Source organism: Phacochoerus africanus, chromosome 6 (assembly GCF_016906955.1).
Source record: "Phacochoerus africanus isolate WHEZ1 chromosome 6, ROS_Pafr_v1, whole genome shotgun sequence".
In the NCBI taxonomy this organism is placed as follows: domain Eukaryota; kingdom Metazoa; phylum Chordata; class Mammalia; order Artiodactyla; family Suidae; genus Phacochoerus; species Phacochoerus africanus.
The window spans coordinates 41,649,236-41,676,973 of NC_062549.1; the positions used below are offsets into that span (position 1 = coordinate 41,649,236).

Here is a 27,738-nt window from a genome sequence, read left to right on the forward strand (position 1 = left end):
AAAATCCCAAGAGTTCCTGTTGTGGCTTAGTGGGTTATGAACCAGACTAGTATCCACGAGGATGCGGATTCGATCCCTGGCCTCTCTCAGTGGGTTAAGAATCCAGTGTTGCCATGAGCTGTGGTGTAGGTCACAGTCAAAGCTTGAGATCCCACCTTGCTGTGGTGTGATGTAGGCCGGCAGCTACAGCTCCGATTCAACCCTAGCCTGGGAACTTCCATGTGCCTCAAGTGCTGACCTTAAAAAAAAAAGAAGAAAAGAGAAGAAAAAAAAATCCCAGTGTTAACTGGGAATAATTCTGCCACCCATCCCTCTAAACTTACAGAAGTTCTATAATGGGATATCCTATCCACAATTCAGTATTTACCAAGGTCATTCGACGCATGCTTCTGAACTGCTGGGTTCTGGATATAAAAAAAATGAACAGGAGTTCCCGTCGTGGCGCAGCAGAAATGAATCCAACTAGGAACCATGAGGTTGTGGGTTTAATCCCTGGCCTTGCTCAGTGGGCTAAGGATCTGGCGTTGCTGTGGCTGTGGCGCAGGCCAGCAGCTGTAGCTCCAATTAGACCCCTAGCCTGGGAAGCTCCATATGCCAAAGGCTCGGCCCTAAAAAGAGACAAAAAAGACCAAAAAAGGACAAAACAAGTCCAAGCCCTAGTTGGAGATAAAAGACATTTTAATAGGTAATTATAATTCTGGGAGGTGAGCATAACAGAAGAGCACAGAGAAAGGGGTCTGAGAAGGCCTTTGAAATCGCAGTAGAGGCCAATTTACTATGGTGTTTTAACTGCATGGACAATGAAGAAAATATACTTTAGAAAATGCCAACATTTATAAAATTGTTACAAGTATAAAGAAATTTTGTACATTTCGAAGTACAAAACTGGGATGAGAAGAGGGAGCCAAAAATAAACGTACACAAATATGAAACAAAGAGAACATACTGAAAGATGATACCTAAAATAGATACCCACAAAGACAACTACAAGAATAAAATTCTGGGAAAGAGCGACTTTACAATTCAGCTTTCTGTTCTGTTCAGGAGTCTTAATTTCTATGGGTGTAAACTAATTAAGGGAGTGGATTGCAGAGTGAAGAGCTCACAATTAGCATGGGCTCTGTGACAGGTACATATGCAAGAGAGGGTCTCTATACACATTATAAAATGTAATCTTTGAAACTACCCTTGAAATAAGTGTCTTGTTTCATCTTTTCTAGAAGAAATCCATGCTCGTGGCAATTATCTTACAGTAGAGCAGGATCAGACGATTCATCCATTAGAAAAGTAAGTTCTTTTAAGTCCAGTGACCAGATACTTGTAATATGGCAGAACTCATCCTGTCCCTTTCCACAAAGCAGTCTTGGGATGGTTATGAATTTCTCCTTTACTAGGATGGCACTCTGTTCACTTCATAGTCAGCTGGCATTGTGCAAAGAACATTTCTAATTTACCGTCTCCTTAAGAAGTTATTTACTAGTTAGCCCAGTGCTGGGCATCAATATGCAAGACTGGTTCTCAGTTTATTTCGATTACCAAATTCAGTCATAGAGGCCACAAGTTTTGCTTGTGTTCAGGTCACACACGCTTGCTGGAAGACCTCTTACATCGCGTTAGCTCTCTAAAGCTCTACACCGGAACAGCACAGCGTTTTGAAGTGACTGTAAAAAGGAGGCAACTTCCCCCCATAGAGAAAGCCATCATAAGCATCCTAAGTGGTATAAAGTTTCCAGGGACTTCCGATTCCATGTCGCCTTGGGCAAGACTCATTTCCTTTTGCGTCGATCTAGGAGAAAAACAATTATTTTGTAGGCGTCACGTGACTATGGTGAGACTCGAAGAAGAAATTGTGACAGAGGACTTTGCCGACCCGAAAGCCCTCAGGTGCTATGGTTATTTCTAGGGTCTGAGGCCAGCACCGGCGGCGCGGCACAAAAGGCGCGGGGCGGGGACCCCGGGACCTTCCGCGCCGCCGCCTCCTGGTGCATCTCGGGAAGGGCTCCCTCCTGGGCGGCGACGCTGGACGGGCGCTGGAGGCTCCATCTCCCCAGCCTCTCCCAGAGGCTCGCTCCTGCCACGGCAGAGAGACAAACACTGCTAGCCGGCGTCTGGCACGAGTTGCCGCGGGTTCAAGAAAGTCGTTGCACCGCTCCTCCGCCGCAGGGGTCTTTGTTCCCTCCAGCGTGCCTCGCCCCATGCTCCTGCAGCAAACCCTGCTTGCAGAGTATAATCGGCATGTCCTACTTGGAGATGTCCAATCTTGGGACGCACTGGAGCGGAGCGTCAGTAGAGGCAGTGAGGGAACCCAAAATTTAGATACAGGGCGGGGAAAGAGGGAAATAGGTCGGACCGCCCCCCATTACCGCTCGGAGGCGGGAGGCTCCCTCCCGCGCGGGCGGCTAGCGCGGGCTCTGCAGGGCGCGCTAGCGGCCGCTGGGCGGGGCGCGACGGGCGGGTCTGGGGCCTACACGGGGTGGAATCGTGCACCCTGACGGGCGCTGCCCCGGGAGAACTATTGTCTCCTGAGGAAGGGGCAGTGCCACTCCAGGCGCACCTCGGGAGAGGTGTATACCCTTGGGGGCCCCAGAATTGGAGGTTGGGAGGATAAAGAGGGAGCGCGCGGCTTGGCGCGAGCGTTTCCTGTGCTGGGACTTCTGAGTGGGAAGCTGTCAGGCAGGGACAGGGGGCGGAGTGACCCACCCACGCGGAGGATAAACGGGTCTGCGGAGCGGAGAGCAGGAAAGCAGGGTTGATGCGTAGTCAGCAGGCTGAAGCAAAGTGCAAGACAGGCATCCCTGAGCATGGCTGCCCTCGGATGCCACAGCCTTCTCCTACACACACGTGGCCTGCGGCGCGCCTGGCTGTGTTTACATTCTGCAGCCACTCCACGTTGTGCTGCCGTCCTCGCCTCCCATTGGCCAGCTCGCCAGCCAACGCTGCGCCCCTCCCTCCGGGGCGGGCCTTCTAGGTCCCCGAGTCTCTTAGGAAAGCCCGGGTTGCTGGAGGCCTTGGCGGGACAGCCAGGGTGCGCCACAGGATGGCCACTTCCTGACCACTCCATACTCGCCTGTGCTGCCTCCACCTGGCTGTACGTCGAGCCCAGGCCGCGGCCTGACACTCCCGGAATCGGAGAGTTGAGGGAGAAACGGGACGGAAAAGTACTGGGGGGAGATGCGGAAGCCAGGCGGCGGGGACCTGGGCTGCGGGGGAAGAGCCTCTGCGACTCCCTCTAGCTGCCGGGCCACACGGACAGGTGAAATGCAGGTGACCGCGGACCTAGGGCCTAGACGAGCCGGCCCTGCGGCCTCTCGAGGTGGGCGGGCGCGAATTGACTGCAGGGAGCTGCGCGCGGGCCTGCGGGCGCGCTGGCGGGCGCGCGGGGGAGGGGAGCGCGCTGTCCGGAGGTGTCAGTCTGAGGCGCATGCGTGCGGGGCGGGCCTGGCCCGGCCTATATATTGGGTTGGCGCCGGCGCCAGCTGAGAGTCGAGCGGTAGCGGGTCTGGCGGTGAGGAGCTGCTGGTCGTAGGGCGGGATGCGGGAGGAGAGAGAGACCCCTTGGGCCGATCCATACCGTGGGCGGGAGCCTGGGAGAGGGAAAGTGGGAGGGCTGAGAACTAAGCGGCTGGGGGCGATGGGTCTCGGCATTCTGTCCCTGTCACGACCCTTGGCAAGGGGCCGGGGAAGCGGCGGGGGATGGAGGGCTGCCCCTGAGTGGGAGGCCAGGGAAAATCCCCTCATACTAGGGGCTCCTCTGTGCCACCTCCATTTGGAGAGCTATCCTGCAGGAAAAAGGATGTGGGCCCGGGAACCCTTAACGGGGAGAAAAGTTCCCCCACCAGCCCAGTTTTCCCCTTTTCTTTCATTGAACTCGCTTTCCTTCACTCCCATCCCCCAACTGGAGTCGGGGTCCCGGTGCCCCTCCAAGCGAAGGGCAGGGTCCCGTGGGGCTGGGAAGGAGGGAAAGGAGACTGAAGTACGTGACACCAGTTCCCTCCGCCCCCTGCTTCCCCGCCGCCGCCGCTCTCCAAATTGGCGCGGAACCGGCTTCTCCACAGCGTTTCGCCTCCACAACCCCCTCTCTCCGCCGCTCGTCCAGGATGGGAGGCGGGAAGTGGGGGCGCTGCCCAAGTCCCGCTCGGGGTGTCGGGGGGAGAGGGTACAGGACGCAGAAAAGATACATCTGCCTCCCTGAGCGTTCGGGGCTCTGGCGGTGCTTTACAGATTTTTTGAAGACTGTCCCGGCTGTACATTCAGTTGAGGAAATACTGGCATGTGTCCAAAATCATGAGATAATTAATACAGTGCAGAAGACGCCGTGGTAGATGGCTCAGGTCATCTCCTGAGGGACTTGGTTGTAACCTCTGAATCAGCGTCTACCTGGCACTCAGGGAGTATGGATGACAATGTATTTGACTCTGGTTTTTCCTCTTTCCCCTCCAGAGGTGTCACACACCTGAAAGAAGAGAATGTCAAGACGCAGGTAATTTGTCTTGGAGATATGTTTCAAAGTTAACTGCTGCCTTTGAAACGCATGCCTTACTAATGAAACTTCCTTTTTAAAACTGTAGTAGCCGTTTACAAGCTAAACAGCAGCCCCAGTCCAGTCAGACGGATTCCCCTCAAGAAGCCCAAATAATTCAGACCAAGAAAAGAAAAACGACCCAGGTGAGTTAAAAGGGGAGAGAGAGAGAAAGAGAGGAAATTCCTTGCTGGTGCTTTAGTTTAACAAATGGTCTTTTCTGTTTTCCAGGATGTCAAAAAAAGAAAAGAGGAGAAGGTCACTAAGAAACATCAATATGAGATTAGGGTAATGCAGACCTGGGCTGGGTTTGGGGAAAACTAAGGCAGGACGAAAAAGAATAGCATTGTGTTAATTGCTTCGCAATGGGAAGATTCCTCTGACACTTTTAATGCCTCCAGAGGTCAGCAGGAAGGTGCTTGTCTTTGGGTGGTTTTTCTGTCCCTGAATCCTCTACAGCTGCAGAGTAAGTTTGCCTTGAAGCAGCTGGTCCCTCTTTGTAAATCCCTCCCTCTTGGAGCTGCCTGGTGCACCAGGGCCCGCCTAATCTGTCCAATGTACTGCTCTTTGTTCCCTCTCTGACTATAGTGGAGGGTCCTAATAGCTGCTTCTGGGACACAAATAGGCTGTGAGGTCACTGACAGACTGGCACTCAGCCCTTTGCTACCTTTTCTTCCTATGTGTTGTACAGAAAAAACATTTTAAAAGACAGTGATTGTCTTTGAAACCAGCATTGATTGGCAAAAGGGTCCTCTAAGTATTTAAGTAACTGATTCCACTTTTAAGATTTTACTTACCTTCGTGCATTCTAAAGTAGCAGGACAGGCCTTATGAGCGGAGGGGGTGGGAGGTGGAGTCAGCTTTCTATGGAACAAGGTGCCCTGGTCACTATTGCTAAATATAGAGGGAGAATTTTGTAATTTTGAAAGTGATTGGTATTCGACTACAGATGTGTTTTGTTATTTCTCCTCTCCCTCAGTACCTAATGTCTTGTATTTCCAGGATGTATTTTATTGTCTAAAACATCCCACCTGTTACTCTTTGTGAAGATTGATATGAGCTATATGGCTTATTTATAAAATATGAATTCAGATTAACTAGATTGTCAGCAATGTTAGCTAACAATGGTGTTTGGGGAAAACTATAGACTGTATTAGCTTCATTTATAAAAGGTCCAAGACAAAAGCTGGTTCCTATTGCACAGATATTCTCTTTATTATTTTTTTAAATGACAGAATTGTTGGCCACCTGTATTATCTGGGGGGATCAGTCCTTGCATTATTATTGAAACACCCCACAAAGAAATAGGAACAAGTGACTTCTCCAGATTTACAAATTACAGATTTAAAAATCTTTTTATTAATCCTTCACCTTTGCCTGATTTAAGGTAAGAAAAATTTTAATAATTTAATGTCAAAGATTAAAATTTACTGATGTAATATATGGTGCTATTTTGAGCTTTTTTTGCCTTCTTTATACGGATAGGAAAAGTTGTTTTAAAAAACTGTTTTTTTATTAGCATTTAAGCATATATTATCTGAGAGTAGTGCTATTTGCGAATGACATGGATATTTAAACATTGATTCTATAAAGTTATTTTCATTTGCCTGCTGAGGAGTATATGCCTTATCAGAAGACCTGAACTACCTTTTTTTTTTTTTTTGCTTTTAGGGCCACACCATAGGGCATATGGAAGTTCTGAGGCTAGGGGTCAAATCGGAGCTACAGCTGCCAGCCTACACCACAGCCACAGCGACGCCAAATCTGAGCAACATCTGCGAACTACACCGTACGTAGCACAGGATCCTTAACCACTGAGCAGGGAGGGCCAGAGATTGAACCTGCATCCTTTTGGGTACCAGTCAGGTTTGTTTCCGCTGAGCCACAATAGGAACTCCCTGAACCACCTTTTTAATGGAGTTGAAATAATTTATTTAAAATGTTGAGATGGAAGCATATCTTGTTTTGTTTTGTTTTGTCTTTTTTAGGACCACACCTGTGGCATATGGAGGTTCCCAGGCTAGGGGTCTAATAGGAACTGTTTCCGCTGGACTATGCCAGAGCCACAGCAACTTGGGATCCCAGCCGTGTCTGCCGTCTGCGACCTCCACCACGGCTGACAGCAACGCTGTATCCTTAACCCACTGAGCGAGGCCAAGGATCGAACCGAAACCGCAGCCTCACGGTTCATAGTCAGCGCTGTGCCATGACAGGAACTCCCAAGATGAAAGCATTTTAACATGTACAACATTTTAATTTGCTAGAGCAGCTATTTAGATTTCTTACCAAGCTTACTAATGTCCATACTTACTTCTTTTTTGAAATTAATTAATGACTAAGAGGTACGGCTTATATAAAATGAGTAGTGAAGTTATATTTAGCTTTAATAAGCAAATTAATGGACTCAGACATTTAAACTCACCAATCTTCCTCTTCTCTGTACTGTCCCACCTTGCCTCCACTGTAGTGTATTAATAATCTATTTGGAAGTGATTGAGACTGTCTCTACTGGGATCATATATATATATATATTTTTTGTTTGTTTGTTTTTTTAGGGCCACCCCTGTGGCATATGGAGGTTCCCAGGCTAAGGGTCAAATAGGAACTACAGCTCCTGGCCCACACCACAGCCACAGCAATGATCTGAGCCACGTCTGTGACCTACACCACAGCTCGTGGCAAAAACGCACTGAGTGAGGCCAGGGATCCAACCTGCATCCTCATGGATACTTGTCAGATTCGTTTCCTGCTGCGCCATGATGGGAACTCCTGGGATTAAATGCTTTAAATACTTAGTTTTTTAGTGTTGCTCTTGAGGAAACATGGTTATCTTAAAGTGCCTTTGTGAATTTCATATAAATGGGGACTAGAAAGCATTCTGGAAATCTTACCAATTTAGAGTAACAAGGTACAAGTTCTTGCTGTATAATTTCATGCTAAAGAAATGGTTTCTAAAAGTTAATGCTGCAGTTTTTCCTATTTTAAGACCTTTTCCAATTTCCAATTGAAAGTTGGATTTCAGTGTTCGATAGTTGATTTTGCTGTATATGAAACAGGCAGCTTGTATATTATGTAAACCACACAATTATTTTCCCCCTTTCCACAGCTGGGGATGCTCACAGGATGTTTGGCTAAACATGTTAAAAAAAGAGACCAGATATGTTCATGATAAACATTTTGAAGTTCTGCATTCTGACTTGGAACCACAGATGAGGTCAATACTTCTAGACTGGCTTTTAGAGGTATGTTCCAGCAATACATATTTCATTTTTCTCTGTATAATGGAAAAATATTTAGATGTAAATATGCTTTCCATGTGCTCTCATGGTAAATATTATCTATTATTGCCAGGAGCCACTTGGGGTTGGGAGGGCTGCTTAGTGTATTTGATGATTCCAATGTGGAAAATGACTGTCTATAAGAGCAAAGTCATGAGGGCCGCCACTATGTCCCATACAATCCAAACCCAATTCAGAATTCCTGGTATCTCAGTATTGCTGGGGACTAGGAGCTGTTTGTTCTAGGTGCCAAGATGAACATAATATATGTATAGTTGACAAGGTTCTGATTTTTTTGCTATGCAAGTGAAGGGCTAGTCTTTAGGACATTCAGAAATCCTTTTCCTCATCACCAAAATCAAATTATAATTTGGAATCCTTTCTCTCTGTCCTAAATGATATGGAGGTTTTGACTTCCCCATAGCCCTAATCCCTCTAGGTTCCATGTAGCTTCTTTCTCTTATATCCCTCCATTCCTTTCAGAAATACACTGGGCCATTAATTGACAGGAATAATAGTGACCCAGGAGTCCCTAAAGATCTGTGCCAGAATTTTTCTCTTGTTTAGGCCCATTCTCTTTCTCTAGATAATAATTCTAAAAGAATCTCTAAAATTATAACTGAGGAAATGGTTCCCTGTATTGATGACAAACTGGTTGTTCTCTAGCACTTGGATATTTGGTCTCTAGCCTCCCTGTCCTTAATATAGATAGACAATGAGCTCTAAGGGAGAAATACTGCAGGCTTTTTGGTGGACTGACACACGGCCGGAGAGATCTCAGAAGCTATCAGAAAAGTTCTTAAAACTACCAAGTCCTTTCGAGTCAGGTCGTCTTACTCCTTACTCTGACTAATAGGGAAGATGATGTTTCAGTTGTGTGTGTGTTCAAGAAGGTAATTGAGTTTTTACTTGTTCTCAATGTCTAATGATCATGGATGACGTTTCAGCACAATTATGTTGCTTTTATTTTTCCTTTTTATGTTGTACTGATTTTTATTCAATGGTTGTCTATCAAATTCATCCCTATGTTCTTTTAAATATATGATTATATATGCAAAACCAAATAGAATATAAATCAAATCCAGCAGAGCATTAAACTCTAATTTGTCACATATCCTTTTAGTCTAGGAATGCAAAGATGGTTCAACATTTGAAAATCTATTAACAGTTTAAAGGAGAAAAATCACGGAGCTTCCATCATGGCACAGTGGAAACGAATCCAACTAGGAACCATGAGGTTGTGGGTTTGATCCCTGGCCTCCCTCAGTAGGTTGAGGATCTGGTGTTGCTGTGACCTGTGGTGTATGTAGGTTGCAAACGAGGCTCAGATCTGGCGTTGCTGTAGCTGTGGTGTAGGCTGGCAGCTGTAGCTGCTGTAGCTCCGACTGGACGCCTGGCCTGGGAACTTCCATATGCCGCGAGTACAGCCCTAAAAAGCAAAAAAAAATAAAAAATAAAAATTTTTTTAAAAAACAAAAGAGAAAAATCATATAATTATGTACCATAGATGTGAAAGGAATTTTTTGAAATTCAGTATCCATTCCTGATTTAAAAATGTGTATTAAACTAGGAATAGATTTCCTTAACACAGTAAGTGTTTATTAGAAACTCAGGTATGTCTATCCCTCTGTTTCCTCAAAAATGGAGTAATTTTCAGAATAACTTTATGAAGTTATTTTCAGAATTAAGACTTTTCTCTATGTTAAGTATAAAAATGATAGATACTAATTATTAATAACAATAGTGAAACATTAGGGGGATTCCCATTACAGTCAGAAACAAGGAATAAGATAAAAATTTTGTCTATCACCAATGGTATACGTTCAGCTTTCTTCTATAATTCTTAGCCAGTGCTAAGAAAAATAAAACATGAAAAATAAATGAGGTAAGAACACTGAAAGGAACACAGTTGTCATTTTGTAGTTAAATGTGTATCTGGAATGATGAAGAGAATCAGTTGGAACTACTAGGATATAAACTAAGCATGAGAACTTACCTATTTGTCAACAATTAAAAATTAGGAAATTAGGAGTTCCTGTCATGGTTCAGTGGTTAACGAATCCAATTGGGAACCTTGAGGATGCAGGTTTGATCCCTGGCCTCTCTCAGTGGGTTAAGGATCCGGCATTGCTGTGAGTGTGGTGTAGGTCACAGACGTGGCTCAGATCCTGCGTTTCTATGGCTGTGCAATAGGCCGGCGGCTACAGCTCCAATTTGACCCCTAGCCTGGGAACCTCCATATGCCGTGGGAGCAGCCCAAGAAAAAGGCAAAAAGACAAAAAAAAAAATAGGAAATTAATAGGAAAAAAGTTCTCATCCATAGTCAGCAAAAGTGTAAATGTATCTGGGTATACATTTATAATGTATAAATTACAAATGTAACACATTAAATCTGTGTAAAAACCTATAAAACTAGTTAAGAGTAAATGAGGACAGTAATAGATTTATTTATTTTATTAGCACATGTTAATTTTTTCCCCCATCTTAGCTTTGGTATCCTAAAAAACCTAGTTGGGCTTAAAAGCGCTCTAGGGAGTTCCCGTTGTGGCGCAGTGGTTAATGAATCCGACTAGGAACCATGAGGTTGCGGGTTCGATCCCTGCCCTTGCTCAGTGGGTTAACGATCCGGATCCGGCGTTGCCGTGAGCTGTGGTGTAGGTTGCAGACGTGGCTTGGATCCCGCGTTGCTGTGGCTGTGGCGTAGGCTGGCGGCTACAGCTCCGATTCGACCCCTAGCCTGGGAACCTCCCGTATGCCTCAGGAGCGGCCCAAGAAATGGCAAAAAAACAAAAAAACAAAACAAAAAAAAAAGTGCTCTAAAGTCTGGTATGTTAAGAAATAACATTTTAATTTGGAGAAATTTATGGAATAACATTTAAATGTTTGTATTCTTCTGTAGGTATGTGAAGTATACACACTTCATAGGGAAACATTTTATCTTGCACAAGACTTTTTTGACAGATTTATGTTGACACAAAAGGATATAAATAAAAATATGCTTCAGCTTATTGGAATTACCTCATTATTCATTGCTTCCAAACTTGAGGTAAGTTCTCAAAGTTTACCCATAGACATATTTACCTTTTTTTTTTGTTTTAATCAGTGCATTAATCCTAGAGAATACTATATGCCACTTTCGATATGTTAATTCTTAGGAAAGATGAGTTTTTTTCCAAAAGGTTTTCTGAACATTATGATTTGAATGGAAGGATAAATATCAAAGGTTCTCTTTGAAGTATCTAAGCCTATTACAAGTCTCTGGTTTGATCTGGGAATTAGTATCTAGGTAATATTTTCCATGGCTCATTGTGCCAAACAAAATAATTGATGCTATCTCCTGGGTTAGAATGATGGTCCATATGCAGCCTAACATTCCGGTATCTGATGGTGGTGCCAGCATAGAAGGAAACTCCTTTCCTGCCTGAGATTTTGTTTCAGACAATTTTTTTTTTTTTTTTTTTTTTAGGGCCACACCTGTGGCATATGTAAGTTCTAGGCTAGGGGTCAAAAAGGAGCTGCACCTGCCAGCCTACACTACAGCCTTAGCAATGCCAGATCCAAGCCACATCTTCGACCTACACTGAAGCTCACGGCCTACGCCATAGCCACAGCAATTGGAGATCCAAGCCGAGTCTGTGACCTATACCACAGCTCACATCAACGCCAGATCCTTAGCCCACTGAGCGAGGCCAGGGATTGAATCTGCATCCTCATGAATACTGGTCAGGTTCGTTACCACCTGAACCACCATGGGAACTCCCTCAATCTACTTTTCTTAAATTCAACACATTATGGATATCATTAGTACCTTCATCTGAAACTTTTGAAGCTTGTATCATGTTGAGGGTTAGGAGAGGGACTGTGAATCATGCATTAATTTCCTTAAGCGTATTTTTCTTCTCTTCCACATTTGTCTTTTGAGCTTTAAGGCTGTCCCCAAATTCTGCCAAATTTGATGAACAAGTCTGTATTCAGTGTATCCTTACCTGAAATCATACTGTTTGTTTCAGGTATCTTTCTAGAATAAAATCTTGATCAATAGCCTGTTCTCATTTGTGGCAGGCTTCTACTCCTCTGATCATTCTACTTGTTCTTCTCTAAACTGTTAAGACAGACCTGCCATCAACCAAACTGCACACATTATTTTTTGACTAACCGTACTTTTGCACTAGGGTAAAGGAAATGGTTTCAGTTTCTAGATCTTATTTGTTGAATATCTTGTTTTGGTCTGATATACTAGCCAATCCCAAAACAAGTTTGGCTTTTTGTTTTAATCAGTCACTGAAATGACTGGTTAAACTACTCTAATTGTTTATTAACTAAGATTCAAGATTAGTTCTGTCAGAATGTTTCAGTCAATATAGTTGGCTAATTTAGATACCTAGGTATGAAAAATATCTTTAAATATAAAGTTTCTTTGGTTATTGTAGAATTATTTTTACTAAGATTTATCATCACTTTTGAAGCTGTTCTTTTTTTTTTTTTTAATTTTTTGTCTTTTTTTTGCTATTTCTTGGGCCGCTCCCGCGGCATATGGAGGTTCCCAGGCTAGGGGTCGAATCGGAGCTGTAGCCGCCAGCCTACGCCAGAGCCACAGCAATACTGGATCCGAGCTGTGTCTGCAACCTACACCACAGCTCACGGCAACGCCGGATCATTAACCCACTAAGCAAGGGCAGGGACTGAACCCGCAACCCCATGGTTCCTAGTCGGATTCGTTAACCACTGCGCCACGACAGGAACTCCCTGAAGCTGTTCTTTAAAAATAAAGTCTGGGAGCTCCTGTTGTGGCTCAGTGGTCAAGAACTCAACTAGTATTCATGAGGATTCGAGTTCGATCCCTGGCCTTGTTCAGTGGGTTAAGGATCCGGCGTTGCCATTAGCTGCAGTATAGGTCACAGACGGGGATTGGATCTGGCGAGGCTGTGGTATAGGCTGGCAGCTGTAGCTCCTGTTCGACCCTTAGCCTGGAAACTTCCATATACTGTGGGTACAGCTCTAAAAAGACAAAAAATAAATAAAAATAAAAATGAAGCCTGTATGCTGTTTGTATATAATTCTTTAGTTTTAATCTCACTCTCAATTGTGTTTGATATTAATTATTAAATCCATTTTAAAGGAAATCTATGCTCCTAAGCTCCAAGAGTTTGCGTATGTCACTGATGGTGCTTGCAGTGAAGAGGATATCTTAAGGATGGAACTCATTATATTAAAGGTAATAATAATTATATTTTTGATAATTCTAGTTGTAATTTAGTAACTTTGTAGTTTAGTAATCTCAGACTACAATGTAAGTAGTCAAAACAGAGGTTTTAATATTAGGATACAGTTCCAAGATGGAAGTGGAATTTGCTTAACCTATAACCTCCATTTTTCTGTATCTTTCAATTTTCCCATATTGAGAATATTCTTTTTCTTTCTTTTTTTTGGGGGGGGAGCTTTTTAGGGTCACACCCATGGCATATGTAAGTTCCCAGGCTAGGGGTTGAATTGGAGCTGCAGCTGCTGGCCTACACCACAGCCATAGGGATATGGGATCCAAGCCTATACCGAAGCTCACAAATCCTTAATCCACTGAGCAGGGCCAGGGATCGAACCTGCATTCTCATGGATACTAGTTGGATTCGTTTCCACTGTGCCATAATGGAAACTCCAAGAATATTATTTCTTAATATAAAAGTGTTTAATGATAACACTTTCAAAATATATAGTTAGCGTAGCACATGTGTATAAATGAATTCTAGCAATGATTCTCAAATTTTAGTTCTGATTTTCCACTTCTTTCAGCAGATAGAGAATGAGAATTATTTTACTGTCTTTTTGCTTTTCTACATGCATGGAAGGGGCTACTAACAGAATGGTAGAGGAGAAAAGTGTAAAGGTGTTTACTTGGCCCTGAATTAGAGATTAAAGGGTGAATGTTAGCTACTAGAAAGTATGTTATGAAATCTGAACATGATATCATGGTTTTATAAATAGGACATATAAGAAAACACAATCCGGAGTTCCCATCATGGCTTAGTGGTTAACGAATCAGACTAGGAACCATGAGGTTGAGGGTTCGGTCCCTGGCCTTGCTCAGTGGGTTAAGGATCCAGCGTTGCTGTGAGCTGTGGTGTAGGTTACAGATGTGGCGTGGATCCCATGTTGCTGTGGCGTAGGCTGGCGGCTACAGCTCTGATTCGACCCCTAGCCTGGGAACCTCCATGTGCCGAGGGAGCGGCCCTAGAAAAGGCAAAAAAAAAACACCCGCACAATCCATATAAATGTCATAAAGGATGTTTATAAACGATAAACATTTTATTAGTTATTTATTTGCTTTTTTAGGGCCACACCTGCAGCATATGGAGGTTCCCAGGCTAGGGGTTGAATTGGAGCTGCAGCTGCGAGCCTACAACCACAGCCACAGCAACACCAGATCTGAGCCATGTCTGTGACCAACACTGCAGTTCACAGTCACACCAGATTCTTAACTTCCCTGGGCAAGGCCAGGGATCAAACCCACATCCTCATGGATACTAGTTGGGTTCGGAACCTACTGAGCCACAATGGGAGCTCCTATAAACTATAAACATTTAGGGTAATAGCTCTGTTAGAATGGGATCTTGACCTACCAATATTTTTAAGACTTTTATTCAAAAATTTTTATTTTATTTATTTATTTATTTATTTTTTGTCTTTTTGCTATTTCTTTGGGCCACTCCCGCAGCATATGGAGGTTCCCAGGCTAGGGGTCGAATCGGAGCTGTAGCTGCCAGCCTACGCCAGAGCCGCAGCAACGTGGGATCTGAGCCGCATCTGCAACCTACACCACAGCTCATGGCAACGCTGAATCGTTAACCCACTGAGCAAGGGCAGGGACTGAACCTGCAACCTCATGGTTCCTAGTCGGATTCGTTCACCACTGCGCCACGACAGGAACTCCTATTCAAAAAATTTTAATATAACATAGTTGTCAAGACTGTGTTAATTTTAGGTATACAGAAAAGTGATTCAGATATCTATATATATATGTATGTATGTGTGTATATACATAGATATACACACACATAACTATTTCAGATTCTTTTCCATTATAGGTTATTACAAGTTATTGAATATGGTTCTTATATTGTTGTAATAACCAAGTTACCCAGATTTAGGCTTGAAGTATAGTGTAAGGAGGCTATGTAAAGGAAAGACGGAATTCTCTGGGTGGTCTTACAGACACTTAGGACTGTGTTCTCTAAATATTTTAGACTTCTTAGAAATGGTAAAGTCCCAGGGCTTCATGAAGGGAAAAATATCATAGATTTTTAACTTTTACATTTTGACCAGAAGCCATTAGAGGTCACAGACAGAAAGAAAAGTGTCAAAACTGTTCTTGGAAGATCTGAACAGAATTAGCTGTGGAGTCATTGAATATAATTAAAGGGGCAGTTTATAAGCAGAAAACACATTTGGAAGACCAGGGGGCTATGAGAAATGAGAAAAGTAGGAATGATTAATAGGCCCAATGAACTTTGTAAATAATGACAACTAGAGAATAATAAAGAGGTCTATATCAATAATAGACTGAAATACAAGGGGCTTTTAGATTGTGAGGTATCTATAAATATTTTTATTAAAATAGGAAGAAATAAGCCTAAAGCAAAAAGTTTCTTAAATGGCTGTAAAGCAGCTATAGGAGTAAAGTAGAGCAGCTATAGTTCTTATTGTGGCTCAATGGATTAAGGACCCGATGTAATCTCCAGGAAGATGTGGGTTCCATCTCTGGCCTTGCTCCGTGGGTTAAGGATCCGGCATTGCCATGGCTGTGGTACAAGCCTCAGCTCCAACTCCAGTTTGACCCCTAGCCTGGGAACTTTAACATGCCACATGTGTGTGGCCATAAACAGAAAAAAAAAAATAGCTCATATATGTATACACGTATATTTATTAACAGACATTTTCATTTTATTAACAGGCTTTAAAATGGGAACTTTGTCCTGTGACGGTCATCTCCTGGCTAAATCTCTTCCTCCAAGTTGATGCTCTTAAAGATGCTCCTAAAGTTCTTCTACCTCAATATTCTCAGGAAAAGTTCATCCAGATAGCTCAGGTATTGATATTTTTATTGAGTGTATGCAAATATTATTAATTACAGGTTTTCTTTACTGTATTAAGTGTTAAATAGACTACACCACAAACTGGCAGCATACTGAATTAAATTTACTCCTTAACTGACCAGAGCAAAACTTCTAATGTATAAAATTCTGTCCCCAATATTTACATTGCTTCCTGAAAATTCTAGAAAACAAAGTTTTCACACTTTGAATTTAAATATATTATGAGCACTTTTCCCTCTTTAGGAGTATAAAATAGAGTTAAAGACCTCTTTTTTTTTTTTTTTTGTCTTTTTGCCATTTCTTGGGCCGCTCCCGTGGCATATGGAGATTCCCAGGCTAGGGGTCGAATCAGAGCTGTAGCCACCAGCCTACGCCAGAGCCACAGCAACGTGGGATCCGAGCTGCATCTGCAACCTACACCACAGCTCACGGCAACGCCAGATCGTTAACCCACTGAGCAAGGCCAGGGACTGAACCCGAAACCTCATGGTTCCTAGTCGGATTCGTTAACCACTGCGCCACGACGGGAACTCCAAAAGACCTTTTTGATGTAAAATGGGAAAAGTATTTCTCAGCCAATTGTTTCAGGTTTTATCATGCTATGAAGTTATTTCTGTCTGATTGCCTTAACTTTCTTATATTTGACTACACAGGAAACCTATTTTACATATTAGAATTAAAATCATCTCATTTAGTTATAACATTATTTTAAATTCTAAGTTTAAATTAAACTTAGGCCAGTGTATAACCATTATCCCAAGAGACTGTGGTACTCTGGATGGGTTTGTAAGTAACCTAGGTGGAAATTCAACTTGTGTTTTAAATCTAGTAAACACACTATGAACACAAAAACCTGGATAACCAGTAAATACATTGGAATTGGTTCATTTGGTAGAACTTTCTAATGAAGGCATATTAATTTTTCCCCATCAGATTTCCTAGCATCCCATATTATTAGAGACAGCTATTGTACCCTTTTAATAGGCAAACCTTTGATAAGCTGATAAACAATGTAGAAAATTTCTAAAGGTATATAATTCATTTCCAGTTCCTCAATTTGTGCTTCTATCCTCTGGACCAATGGGGGCAAATAATTTAAGTTTTACTATCACTTCAGGCCTCTGAAACCTAACCCTATTACACGATTGATTTCACTGCTCGAGGGTTGTTCAGATCTTTTATTGCCTGGATTGTACTGCCTCTTAACTAATCTCTTTATTTAGAAACACGTTCCATTCTTGTGTCTCTGCTTCTCTGTGGTTTAAGGGATTGTTTTGTTTTGTTTGGCCTTTTTAGGACTGCATATGTGTGGCATATGGGAGGTCCCAGGCTAAGGGTCTAATTGGAGCTGTAGCTGCTGGCCACAGCCACAGCAACGCCAGAGCCGAGCTGCATCTGGGACCCACACCAAAGCTCATGCCAACGCCAGATTCTTAACTGACTGAGCGGGGCCAGGGATCGAACCTGCATCCTCAGGGATACTAGTCTGGTTAGTTTCCACTGAGCCACAAGGGGAACTCCTAAGGGATTGTTCTTAAAATGTAACTTTCCTGATTTAAAATCTTCCAGTAATTTTAATAATCAGCCAGAAGCTAATAGTTCTGACTTCCTAAAGACCCTATATGATCTAAACTAGGCCAGACCTCTCCAGCAACCTTTTAAAAAGCATGAAGGAAAGCCACTCCTTATTTCATATTTTTTACATGGTGTTCTGAACCACATGAGTTTCAAGGGGAAGTAATACTTTCTCATTTATCTTTGCAAATTCTGTTTCTTATATTTAGAGTATTCTCTCCCTCCCAGTCCTCCTGGCTACCTTGTCTTTTAAGACTCATTTGAGCAGAAGTCTTCCCTGTCTTCCTCACTCTGGATCAGATGCTCTAATAACATGCATCTTGCTGCATCCTGACAGTCCTTTATTTGTCTATTTACAAGACTCTATCCCCTTCAGGGTGGCAGCCTATTTCTCTTTGGATCCCTGTAGTTTTAGTAATTCTTGGCATATGGTCTGCATCTAAGCACTCCAAAATGTTAGCTGACTGATGTTTAGTAATGACATACAGTACTCACTCTTCTAAATACTTCTGCTTTTTCCTCTGTTAGCTTTTGGATCTGTGCATTCTAGCCATCGATTCACTAGAGTTCCAGTATAGAATACTGGCGGCTGCTGCCTTGTGCCATTTCACCTCTATTGAAGTGGTCAAGAAAGCCTCAGGTAAGGTAGTGTATTTTGTTCTCCTCTTACCTGTTCACAACTTTTAGGACTATTGACAAACTTACCATTTTGCTGAACAAGAATTTAAATCCATTTGAAGTTAGTCGACTACAGATTATCGTTGAGAGTTCTTTGGGTTTTGACACTTTCGATTTCCTATGTACCAGGTACTGGCTAGGAAGCTCTAAGACTTTTTCTCCCTCAAAATAGTCACATTATAAACATAGTTTGGAAGTGATAATATGTTTTGACTGGCTAAACTTGTTGTAGATTATCTTATGTGCTTATTTTGGTTTCCTTTTTACATGAGTTTCAAATTAACTATCTTTAAATTTTGAAGCATAAGCAAATACATTAGGCGTGTATGTTAGTTTCTGATGTAACCTTCACATTTTTCTGACTTTATCTAGGTTTGGAATGGGACAACATATCTGAATGTGTCGACTGGATGGTGCCTTTCGTCAGTGTAGTAAAAAGTACCAGCCCAGTAAAGCTGAAGATTTTTAAGAAGATTTCTATGGAAGAGAGACACAATATACAGACGCATACAAATTACCTGGCTATGCTGGTATGTTTCTTGTAGTTTTTTGGTCTTACTATCTGGGAAGTCACTGAAACTGATACTAAGGAGACTATAGAATAATATTTCAGGCAGATGGTAAGGCATAGATGGTACAGGGATAGAAAGTTCCAATGAGCACATTAATTTCAAAATGTAAAGCTAATAAAATGATTTTGAAGTCAAAGCAAGACTCAGGAAGTATCTCAAGATTAATGCCAGTAGTCCAGGTAAGATTTTTAAAAAATACAAGTTGAAGGCAGTTCATCTTGTTGAACCTCCAGAATGTGCCTAGTTACAATTGGAAAGATAAAGAAATGACTACATTAGGCCTAAGTAGCCTCAAACTAGTACACACAAGTCAGGTTTGACTTTGCTTTACTGTATCAATGCTTTAGCTTAGCTATTAATCTCTGCCTGATTTCTTCCTCTGCATAGGATGAAGCAAATTATGTAAACACCTTCAGAAAAGGGGGACAGTTATCACCAGTGTGCAATGGAGGCATTATGACACCACCCAAGAGCACAGAAAAACCACCAGCGAAACACTAAAGAAGTTAACTGAGCAAACAGGTTGGAACTGATGGAGTGCTGCCTAGCACTTCATAGAACTTAACTACTTTTACAGCAAAATTGTGCTGTGACTGTCCTCACCAATTCAGAAGTTTCACTGCCATTCTCTGATTTTAAAAACCACTTAAAATTGGCACTAAGGAAGAAATTTATAAAATTCCTATGTTAGCTGTTTAAAGAAACAGCAGAACTTGTTTACAAAGATGACTTCCTGCCCAACACTGACTGGATAGAAGCCAGCCACAATCTATGCCATAACATTTTTTTTTTTTGATCCAGTGTTAACTATGTTTATCTACAAACTAGGAATTTTATCATTGGTGTTTTCGACTAGATAAGCGCTACCTTAAAGGGTACATTAAGTGATAATAGTACTTTGAATCTAGTTTTTAGATTCTCAAAATTTATCATCAACTCTTGCCTAGTGCAATTTGGTTCTTGAAAATAAAATTTAAACTTGTTTACAAAGGTTTAGTTTTGTACTAAGGTGACTAATTTATAGCTGCTTGTAGCAAGCTATTATAAAACTTGAATTTTTAAAAAATGGTGAACTTTAATCCATTTGACTTATTTGCCATGCCATAACATTTTTAACCAGTAGGGCTTAGATGAATATGGTGTTTGAACTGTGCTCTAAACAGTGGGAATACCAAAGAAATTATAAACAAGGTAAATGCTGTGGTTCCTACTTGGGGCTTTGACATATAGATTGCTTTATAACTTTTTTGTACATCACAATTTGAGTGGAAAACTTAAGTATTCTTTCAAACTATTTACATGAGAAAGTCACTTTATTACTCTAAAAAGAAAAATCCTTAGGGTTATCACAATTTAGTGTGACTAAGGCTTTATTTATGTTTGCAAAACTGTTAAGATCCTTTTAAAATTCCTACATTATGGGTTAAGGACAGTGTCAAAGTGATGAAGCTTAACACTTGACCTAAACTTCTATTTTCTTAAGGCAGTAAATGTATACTGATTCCTAGAAATCTATTTATTTAAAAAAAAGACAAAACCTTGACATAAGAACTTGCTGTATATAGATAGCTACTTCCACATAAATATTGTAGTTTTTTTTAAAATGAAATTTCAGCCTCAAAAGTGGATCTGATTAGAAAAATCATACTAGATTATTAGTTTATTCTGTTACTGGACATGTGAATCTTTTTTTCCTTTGAAGAAATTATAAATTTAAGCTATTGTTGTGGTATGAAGTCTTCTGTACAGTTTTTGTTTTTAAACTAGTATGTTTCAGCATTTTGTCTGAAAAGAAAACACCACTATGTACATATGTATTATATAAACTTAATCTTTTAATACTGTTTATTTTTAGCCCATTGTTTAAAAAATAAAAGTTAAAAAATTTTAACTAACTGCTTAAAAGTAAAGTTTTGCCATTGCTTGGAGAAACTTTTTTTTCCTTCTTTGTGCTGCCAGCTGCAACACTTCTTCTGGGTTGCTTGCATTCAATTCAGTCTGGCCGATGGCTTTGATCTTCCAAGACAGAAAAGTGATGTTATTAGCGGTCTGGTAAAAAATAAAGTCTTGCTACTACACCTAATATAAAAGTACCTACTTGCTAACAATGATAAACCGAACCTCTAAATGCAGTTGCTAAGAGGTGTGGAAGAAATGACCCAAAAGACTAACTGCCACTCAAGGAGAATCAATTACTGAACCATAGTTTACAGACTTAATCTTCCGCAAATGGTAAGTATATCCATGTAAGTTTATTTGACCAAAAATACCAGTAAGGACTTCCTGCTATGGCGCAGTGGGTTAAGAATCCAGCTGCAGCAGCTTAGGTCGCTGTGAAGGTGTGGGTTCATACCCAGCCTCACACAGTGGGTTAAAGGATCCAGTGTTGCCACAACTGTGGCATAAGGTTGCGGCTGGGGCTTGGATTCAATCCCTGGCCCAAGAACTTCCATTTGCTGCAGGTGCAGCCATAAAAACAACCATCCAACCAAAAAAAAAAACCAAAACCAAAAAACCCCCAGTAAATAAACTCTACAAATAATCTGACACATTTTTACAGTTAAGACTCCTACAACATAATTTGAAAAATCAAAATCCACGGAGTTCCCATCGTGGCACAGGAGAAATAAATCTGACTAGGAACCATGAGGTTTTGGGTTCAATCCCTGGCCTTGCTCAGTGGGTTAAGGATCCAGCGTTGCCGTGAGCTGTGGTGTAGATGGCAGACGAGGCTCGGATCCCACATTGCTGTGGCTCTGGTGTAGGCTGGCAGCTACAGCACTGATTAGACCCCTAACCTGGGAACCTCCATATGCCATGGGTGCAGCCCTAAAAGGACAAAAGACAAAAAAAATCCATGTTTCAAGGCTTTACTTTCTAATGTGTAAATATTTAGCTACTTGCTTAGCACTGTAATATACAGTGCCCCATCTTGTTCATGATTAGAAAGAAATACCTCTGCCTGATAAAAATCCATGATAGTAGCCATGGAGTGTTTCGTGAGAGCATGTTTTAGGACCTTACTTACCTTTATACTTACTGAAGAAATTCTAATTTTGTCCTTTTTTAAAAAAAAAAACAAAAACGACTAGTCTGATAGGTAGCTTGAAAAGAGCCAAGACTGTTCAGAAATGATTGTCAGTTAGGTCAGGGGATAGGAGGACTTGTTGCATGACGCCACTTTATTATGGAAGAATGCATGCAAAAAGGCCTAGTAGTGGAGTACAACTAAAGCATTATTTCAAATAAAATACAGCTGGCTATAAAAACCCAAAGACAGCTGGCTATAAAAACCCAAAATATTAGACAGAAATTGGACTAGGAAACAAATGTAAGAAATAACACACCCCAGGTGGGTAGTTGTCCAAACCATGAGTAGATGACGTTACCTAGGGAGAGTTGAGGGCAATCGGAAAATTCCCAAGGACTAACTTCTTGGGAAAACCAAATGTCAGGGGAAGACCGAGGGAAACAAAAGGCAGAAGAGTCAGGGAAAACAGTAAAAATGATGTTAGGGTAGCCAAAGTATTAAAAAGTTTCAAAAGGGAAAGTGATATAAACAATAGGATAAAGACTGAAAAGTATTCACTGGCTTTGACATCTGGGGACCCCTGAGAACAGTTAGAATAGGGATGGAAGAAGCCAAAACTGTCCTGGGTCGAAGGATTCAAAAAAACTAGGCAGAGAAGGGAGGAGAGAAAGGTGGAAGCACGATCAAGGGAAGTCTTTTTTTTAATTTTTATTTTTTACGACTGTAACCAAGGCATAGGCAAGCTCCCAGACTAAGAACTGAAGCTGAGCTGCAGGTGCAACTTGCGCCACAGCTGTGGCATCACTGATCCTTTAACCCACTCCGTAAGGCAGGGGATCAAACCCATCCCTCTGCAACAACCAGAACTGCTGCAGTTGGATTCTTAACCCACTGTGCCACAGGTGAGACTAGAGAAGTTTTTATACAGAATGAAATGATTTTGTGGGAGTGGCTCGCAATATAGAGACGGAGATAACTAACTGAAAGGGACAGAATCAAAAGCCTAAAAGCTTGTCCTCATCAAGGAGTAACTCTGACTAAAAGAGCAGCCCTAACAATGAGTGCAGATGCAGATTTTTCTTTTGGCCACATCATGCCACATGGAAGTTCCTGGGCCAGAGATCGAACCTGTACCACAGTTGAGACCTGCGTCACAGCTGCAGCAACACAGGATCCTTAACCTGCTGCGCCACATAGGAACTTCCCATTGTAGATTTTTTTTTTTTTTCCCCAGAGCTGCACCTGCAACATAGAGAAGTTCCCAAGCTAGGGGTCAAATTGCAGCTATAGCTCTCGGCCTATGCCACAGCCATAGCAACACTGGATCCAAGACGTGTCTGCAACCTATGCCTCAGTTCATGGCAAATGCCGGATCCTTGACCCACACTGAGTGGGGCCAGGAATCAAACCCACATCCTCACGGATACTAGTCGGGTTTCTTATTACTGAGCCACAACGGAAACTCCAGTTATAGATTATTTTAAAAGTGGAAAGCAGGGACTTGAAACAGGAATATGAAGCTAGGTCTCAGAGGGCCACTATTCCCAAGACTATAGCTTTCACAAGGCAGAGAGCTGGTCAGGCTCTTTTTTTCTTTTTTCCTCATCTACCCTAAGCATAGGCATGGAAGTTACTAAAAATGGAAAAGGGAGAAAGAGGACAGGGGCTCAGTAGGGAGAAAGTCTAAAATACTCCCTGAAAAGAACACAGACCACTGATGACTAGCAGAAAAATGAAGGGGGAAAAAAAGAGGGGGGGCCACTAAGGCTGGAGGCTGTGGTTTGGTAGTGGCACAAGTTTACAGTTGCAGGACTTTTTCCAACAGGACTCAACAGCTCAGGAAAAAAAGCATACGTTTTTCTTAATTCAGGGTTGGGACTTTTCCAGATGAAGTGATGGACAGCACAGCAAAGTTGCTGAAAATACTGATCAGAGTAGTTCCAACAGTCAGCCATGGATAGCAGGGATTCCCAAACTGTTCTGTTATCAGAACTAGCTGGGAAACTTGAAATGTGGATCCAGCGCTTCATCTCAGAAGGAATGAATCAGTATCTCTGGCAGTGCACAGACTGATATACGCTGTACTCAAGGTCAGTAGGGAAGGAAGGGACGTTGGGAAAGGGCAGACAGACTGGGAGAACCTAGTCATGAACTTGAACATGTTCATGAGGAACATGGGATCGAGAACATAAGAAAGGGATAGATTACTGGCAGAGAGATCTTCTGAAGAACAGTTCACTCAAAAAGGCTTGGCTGTGGGTATAGGAGGCTGAGGAAGAGTGAAGGTGACCACAGAACTTGGAATGCCAGGAATGCTGAGTAAGCTGATTACACATATTTTGATGCATGTAGAGGGAACAACCAAGCAGTTGGTGAGATGAGCTAGTAAGGAGGTTGGTGTAAACTTCCAAGGAGAAGTGGCTTTGAAAATGATGCAAGTTGGAGTTCCCATGTTGGCGCAGTGGTTAACGAATCCGACTAGGAACCATAAGGTTTCGGGTTCGGTCCCTGCCCTTGCTCAGTGGGTTAACAATCCGGCGTTGCCGTGAGCTGTGGTGTAGGTTGCAGACGCCGCTCGGATCCCGAATTGCTGTGGCTCTGGTGTAGGCTGGCAGCTACAGCTCTGATTCGACCCCTAGCCTGGGAACCTCCATGTGGCGAGGGAGCGGCCCAAAGAAATAGCAAAAAAGACAAAAAAAAAAAAAGATGCAAGTAGAAAGAATCTGGAAATGCCATCAGGCAACAGGGAAATGTTCAGTATTGCCTTCCAGCCTTGGATAGGCTGAAAATGGGAGCCTGAGTAGCTTCTAATCAAATAGAACTGGCACTATTTTTTTCCTTTTTCTTTCTTTCTTTTTTTTTTTTAAGATGCTGTGATCATTCTGTTTCCTCTAAATAATGGCCATAAAATTTAGTCCAAGTACAAAGCTTTAAAAGACACTTATAACAGCACATACTTTTAGTAATGACAGAGCAAGAGAAAATATATATGCTGATACTGGTGTAGCAAATGTTAGGCTGGTATAAATGGCCATGAATTTGTAAATTTTTGGCTTTTAAGTCAAATTTAAATAAATAATTTACCTATCCAGTAACTAATGAGCACCTATATGTGCCAGGCATCATTCTAGGTATCAGTTATGTGGGAACCAATTTTCATCCTTACAGGGAGACAGCCAACAAATAAGTAAATATACAGCATGTCAGATGTAGATAAGTGCTGTAGAGTTTTCCAAGGGGAATGAGAATAAGAGTTTTGGAGGCGAAGGGGTAAAGAGATATTGCTGTTTCATGAGATGATCACTAAGAAGGTGACATCTGAGGAGAGGCCTGACAGAAGTTGAAAGAATGTTCCTGAAAGAGAAAATCTCAAAGGCGAAAGATTTTGGTGGAGAAAGTTCTTGGCATTTTCAAAGAATAGCAAGGGTACTGGTGTGGCAGAAGTTGGCAAAAGGAAGTTGCATGAATAGAGGTCAAATCACATGTGGCCTTGCAGGCCATTAAGGACTCTGACGTTGTATGAGATGGGAAATGGTTTAGTATTAGGGAAATTAAGTCTATCATTGAAGGGTCAAGGCATAAAATGACTTACCGCAATTTGTCTTTTATCTGTTTCTCCTCTTTTATGATGAAGATCTATATGAATCAGTTAATAAAAATCCTGATACCATTAAATATCATGAGAGCATCTCGACTGCTCATTTTTTACTTGGAAAAGATACAATATTAAATGCTTCTTTAATTTACGGAAATGAACTGTTCTAGTATCAGACACACATGTTGATGAAAGGATACAAGTCAAGTATTCCAAAATGGTAACATCCCATATGTAGTCATAGTAGGAGTCCATAGCATCATGACTGAAAAACAGAATTCAGTTACTTCCTCTTTCTTAAGCAGAAAAATCTCAACTTCATTTTATTTTAAAAACCACTCATACCTGTTTTGTTCCTGCAGTGATTTAAAAGCTGTTTTATAGTCAATCTCTCTGAGGAACTGACATAAAATTGCCACCTACATAAACAAAGAATTGAAAATGGTTTCACATAACTAGTCTTCATGGATGACTCTACTGGTTTCGGAGGGGGTAATTTTTAATGGTTCTTATGTCAAGGATATATTTTAATTTAAGAGGCCTTGCAGATCAGGCTGAGTGGATCAGCGGATATTTATGGAATCCATCCAATTTTAATTGTAAAAACTCTTACCCAAGTGTCTATCCAGTATTTTCTTCACCAGTGACCTAAATCATAAATTTTTAGAGCTTTACTTGAATAAGAAGCTGGCAAAAAGCCAGTATGAAAAACTGAAGGGAATGGAAAACTGCCAAACAGAAGGGTCAGGCATTCAAGGACATACAGAGCATCCAATTAAACCTTATTTCACAGCTAGCAGCTAGAGAAGCTCATTTTGGCAAGATGTAGGCTGCCAGTCTGCTAAATATAGAAGAGAGATCCATTTCAATCAGGTATGCAGGTCACGATACTGATCTCATTTTTAAAAATTTAAAGATTTTTTTAATATAATTCATATACCATAATATAACACTTTTAGAGTATAAAATCCAGTGGCTTTTAGTATATTCACAAAATCGTACAACCATCACCACCAATTCCAAAACATTTCATTACATGCCCCCAACAAAAAAACTCCATACCCATCAGCAGTCAATCTCCATTCCTCCCCTACCTCCCCACCCCCCAGTCTCTGGCAACTACTAATCTACATTTTGATTCTATAGGTTTGCCTATTAATACTGAACATTTCATACAAATGGAATCATATAATACAAAGCCTTTTTTATATGGCTTTTTTCATTCAACATAAAACTACCATGGTTCCTCCCTGTTGTAACTTGTATCAGTATTTCATTCCCTTTTATGGCTGAATAATATTCCACTGTATGGAGTTACCAAATTTTGTTTATCCATTTATCAGCTGATAAACATGTGGGTTGTCTCCACTTTCTGGCTATTGCAAATAATGCTGCTATGAACATTTCATGTACAAATTCTTCTGTGGACATATGTTTTCAGTTTTCATGGTTATATACCTAGGAGTCAAACTGCTGGCTCATATGGTAATTCCACATTTAACTTCTTGAAGAAGTGCCAAAGTGTTTTCCAAAGAAATTGCCCCATTTTATATGCCTACAAGCAACATATGAGCATTCTAGTTTCTCCAGATCTTCACCAATACTCGTTACTGTCTTTTATTTACAGCCTCCTAGTTGAGTGTGAAGTGCCATCTCATTGTAGGTTGATTTACATTTCCTAAATGATTCATATATATTTCTACTCTTAAGTATAAGAAAACACACTTGAGAAATGCTGTTTTCCATTTATAAAGTTCAAAGACCAATGTTATCTAACTCCTGCTTTCCTTTTGGTTAAAATTTTGTATTAACTATTAAAAAAATTTAGAGAACATGCCAAATTCTTAAATGCCATAAATTTAAGCAATTATGAGGTGGAAAAATAAAAGCTACTTCCCAGTCTACTAACGCCTTTTACTTATTATAAACTCTAATATACATGAAAATAGACCAACATCAAAATATTATAAACTAACCTGCGTGTGGCAATTCAGCAAAGAACAGCACTTTATCATTCGTTTTATTACCTGCAAAAGCAAAATTCTGATTATTTTCAAAAGCTAATTAATGTCAACTGTAACAAATGTACCACTCTGATGTGGGATGTCAAAATCGTGACATCGGTTGTATGTTTGTGGGGACGCAAAGTACATGAGAACTGTATTTTTCACTCAGTTTTGCTGTGAATCTAAAACTGTTCTAAAAATAGAAATTAATTTTAAAAATCAGGTTACTAAAAAATTTCAAATCATATTTCAAAAGCCATTATTGTAAGTATTACAAAATGCCATTTACTAAATTATGATATTAGCACGTCAAAAGAAAATGAACAAAATTTGCTATTTAGAAGGTAGAATTAACACACCTTGAAGGCTGAGTGGTTGTCGGTGGGAGGGTCAGGAA

At 41.3% G+C, this 27,738-nt stretch overlaps 2 protein-coding genes across 5 annotated transcripts in view; one reads left to right on the top strand and one right to left on the bottom strand.

The window, feature by feature from the left end:
- The first annotated feature begins 2,967 nt into the window (after positions 1-2,967).
- On the top strand, positions 2,968-20,600 carry CCNE2 (cyclin E2). 4 transcript variants are annotated; one of them, XM_047783585.1, is made up of 12 exons: positions 2,968-3,313; positions 4,441-4,480; positions 4,569-4,665; positions 4,751-4,807; positions 5,755-5,906; positions 7,626-7,761; positions 10,697-10,843; positions 12,917-13,012; positions 15,743-15,877; positions 17,988-18,099; positions 18,510-18,667; positions 19,097-20,600. In XM_047783585.1, exons 2-12 carry the CDS (start codon positions 4,467-4,469, stop codon positions 19,208-19,210), a joined length of 1,218 nt encoding a protein of 405 aa, XP_047639541.1. In that variant the 5' UTR covers positions 2,968-3,313; positions 4,441-4,466; the 3' UTR covers positions 19,211-20,600. The 4 variants fall into 4 exon arrangements, with proteins under 4 accessions (XP_047639541.1, XP_047639539.1, XP_047639540.1 ...); XM_047783583.1 differs by having other exon boundaries at positions 2,968-3,264; XM_047783584.1 differs by having other exon boundaries at positions 2,968-3,253.
- Positions 20,525-27,738, bottom strand: part of INTS8 (integrator complex subunit 8) — a 60,887-nt gene continuing 53,673 nt past the window's right edge. Inside the window, exons 23-27 of the mRNA XM_047783581.1 lie at positions 27,312-27,362; positions 25,681-25,754; positions 25,536-25,600; positions 25,333-25,376; positions 20,525-20,725 (exon numbers count right to left, since the gene is read on the bottom strand). Coding sequence (XP_047639537.1) covers positions 20,609-20,725; positions 25,333-25,376; positions 25,536-25,600; positions 25,681-25,754; positions 27,312-27,362 — 351 coding nt within the window. The 3' untranslated portion in view covers positions 20,525-20,608. The remainder of the gene's footprint in view (positions 20,726-25,332; positions 25,377-25,535; positions 25,601-25,680; positions 25,755-27,311; positions 27,363-27,738) is intronic.